The 2949-nt window shown below is 42.2% G+C and overlaps 1 protein-coding gene across 1 annotated transcript; it reads right to left on the bottom strand.

Moving 5' to 3' along the window:
- Positions 1-218: 218 nt before the first annotated feature.
- LOC141690635 (uncharacterized) lies at positions 219-1721 on the bottom strand. Its single transcript, XM_074495438.1, has 3 exons — positions 1364-1721; positions 870-1193; positions 219-370 (listed from the first exon to the last, which is right to left on the bottom strand). The coding sequence occupies exons 1-3, from the start codon at positions 1719-1721 to the stop codon at positions 219-221; spliced, it is 834 nt and encodes a 277-aa protein (XP_074351539.1).
- Between the last annotated feature and the right edge of the window lie 1228 nt (positions 1722-2949).

Below are 2949 nucleotides of genomic sequence, written 5' to 3'. Positions count from 1 at the left end.
AGTTCCTCCTTAACCAATACGGTGCTCAAGTCATTTTCTGAAACAACCAAATATAAGTACAAATTTTCATTCAGGACTGGCTTGGCTAACAATAGGGCTTGAACCATGTATTTCTTCAATCCTTCGAATGCCTCTTGACTTTCCTCGGTCCATACGTAATCTTTTACTTTCAAGGCTTTAAAGAATGGCAAAGACTTGTCTCCAGATTTGGGGATAAATCATTCCAAGATAGCAACCCTTCGAGTGAGTTTTTGAACATCCTTGATAGACTGCGGAGGCTCCATGTCCAAAATGGCCTTTATCTTATCAAGATTTGCTTCAATTCCCCTCTTGGAGACCATCAATCCCAAAAAAAATCCCAGATCCCGCTCTGAAAGCATATTTTGCAGTATTTAACATCATTTTGTGGTATCTCAGGACCTCAAAAGCTTCCCTTAAATGGGTTATGTGGTTAGTCTTCACAAGACTCTTGACTAACAGGTCGTCTACATATACTTCCATAGTTTTTCCAATAAGATCTTTAAAAATCTTATTTACCAACCTTTGATAGGTAGCTTCTGCATTCTTGAGACCAAACGCCATACAAAGATAACAAAAAACACCAAAGTCAGTGATGAATGATACCTTTGGGATTTCATCCTTATGTATTTTGATCTAATTGTATTAACTGAATCCATCCATAAAACTTAGCATCTCATGACCAATGGTCGCATCTATCAGCGTATCTATCCTTGGCAACGGGAAACAATCTTTTGGGCATGCATCATTCAAATATGTAAAATCCACACACATTCTCCATTTTCCATTAGCCTTCTTTATCATTACAGGATTCGCTAACCATTTCGAAAATTGTATTTCTTTAATGAAACCAGCATCTAAGAGCTTCTCTACTTCTTGCTTGATTACTTCCTGCCTCTCAGGGGCAAAACTCTTTTTCCTTTGCTTCACGGTCTTTCGATTGAGATCCATGTTCAATTTGTGAGTGATCAGCTCTGGGTCTATGCTAGGCATATCAGTTGCCAACCATGCAAACACATCACTATTCTCTTGTAACAACCTCAGTAGCCTTCCTCTAAGGGGCTCCTCTAGTGATGCTCCAATGAAAGTTACTTTCTCGGGATTCTCGGGAGCCACAGGGTCCGGGATCAAGTCTTCATACGGCTTTCCTCGTTTCTCATCATTATCGCGAATATCTAGATCTTCAATAGGCAAAACCTGCCCCCTGATCCATCTTCCCTCAACGACGCTACATAACAGCTTCTGACCATCTTATGGTCTCCCCTTTCTTCTCCTATTCAATTTCTAGTTGGGAACTTGATCATGGAGTGGTAGGATGAGGGCACTGCCTTAAAGGCATGTATACCCGTCCTTCCCATAATCGCATTATTCGTTGATCCAACCTTCACTACCACAAAGTTTAACATCTGCGTGGCTTGTCTTGTTTCCACGGAGAATTCAACTCCAGCGAAACCGTATATTGGCATATCAATTGGGGTCAATTGAGAGTCATTGTAACCCATCCTTATGAAGGTATCATAGAGTAAAATTTCTACCGACACTCCATTGTCTACAAGGACTTTTTTCACCGGGTTGTTCCTTATTATGGGCTTTATGACTAGAGGATCGTCATGGGGAAAATTGACTCCTTCCAAGTCAAAATCATCAAATACCATTGCTACTCCTGTCCTATCCCTTTTTGGAGCTTCTCTTACTAAATGCATGACTTCTATGGCGTAAGCTTTCCTCGAGTTCTTAAAGGATCCTGCAGTAGTTGGCCCTCCAAAGATTGTTTTTATGACCGGTCCTCAAGGTTGAGGATTTCTCCCTTGATCATATTGGTCTCTCCTACGATCATCAAAGTTCCTTTTTCCTCTATTGTGTTTCTCTCCGTCCCCAGTATACTTACTCCATCTCCCTTTTTGGATTAGGAATTCAATTCCATCCTTCAATTTTCGGCATTCATCGGTGTCATAACCAACGTCCTTGTGGAATCTATAATATTTGCTTTTATCTAGCTTTGTGGGATCAACCTTCGGGGGTTTAGGCCAACGAACATCCCTACCTTTCTCAATTTCCATTAAAATCTGGTTTCTAGGGCCATTTAGCCTAGCATATTCGGTAAATTTTTGTCCAGGTCCTCCCTTTTTCGGGTTTGAGTCAACGTCTTTCTCAACTCTAGAATACCTGTCCTTGGCATTGTATTCAAGATTAGTCTTCGCTTCTTGCCACCAACGGTCTCATTGTTCACCACCGTCTTCTTCATACTTTCCTCCACCTTGATATACTTCCCGACACTATCTTGGAGCTGTAACATGCTTTCAGGGGGGCGCTTGGCTAAGGATATCTTGAAGAATTCATCTCTAGTTCCTTGTTGCAGTGTATCATAGCTACCTTATCATCGAGATCTGGGACCTTCAATGCCTCCTTTGTGAAATGGTTCAAATAGTCTCTCATGGACTCCTTTACTCCTTGAACAATGCTCATGAGAGATGCTGAATTTTTCTTATGTACTCTTCCATTGAAGAATTTATTAATGAAAGCTTGACTCGTATCTGTTGTAGCAACAGGGAATTAGAAAATGTCCTGACATGATCTGCTGGGTCACCAGTACCATCATAGACTTTGATGGTGGGCATCTTAAACTTCCTTGAGATATGAGCATTCATTATCACTTCAGTGAATGGTGGAGTTGGATCATCGGGATCTCCTAGGGGCATTAGATCACTTGGATCAGCCCTTGCGGGAAACAACCCTTCTTAGTATTGGACCATCCAACTCTATGATTGGAGGAAGATCTCTCCGCCTCGGCGCAAGTGGGGCCCTTGGGGTCAGGTGCGTCTCTAGCATGCTTCAGCCTTTGGATCTCAGCTTCATGAGCCCTGATCCTCTCCTGGACATCTTGGGGATTCATCCTTCGAGTGCTCCTGGGGCGCTAGTTAGCCTCAGGCA

This window comes from Apium graveolens, chromosome 1 (genome assembly GCF_009905375.1).
Source record: "Apium graveolens cultivar Ventura chromosome 1, ASM990537v1, whole genome shotgun sequence".
NCBI lineage: Eukaryota > Viridiplantae > Streptophyta > Magnoliopsida > Apiales > Apiaceae > Apium > Apium graveolens.
Note: the sequence above shows the minus strand (reverse complement) of the source record. Positions and strands in the feature narration are given on the sequence as shown.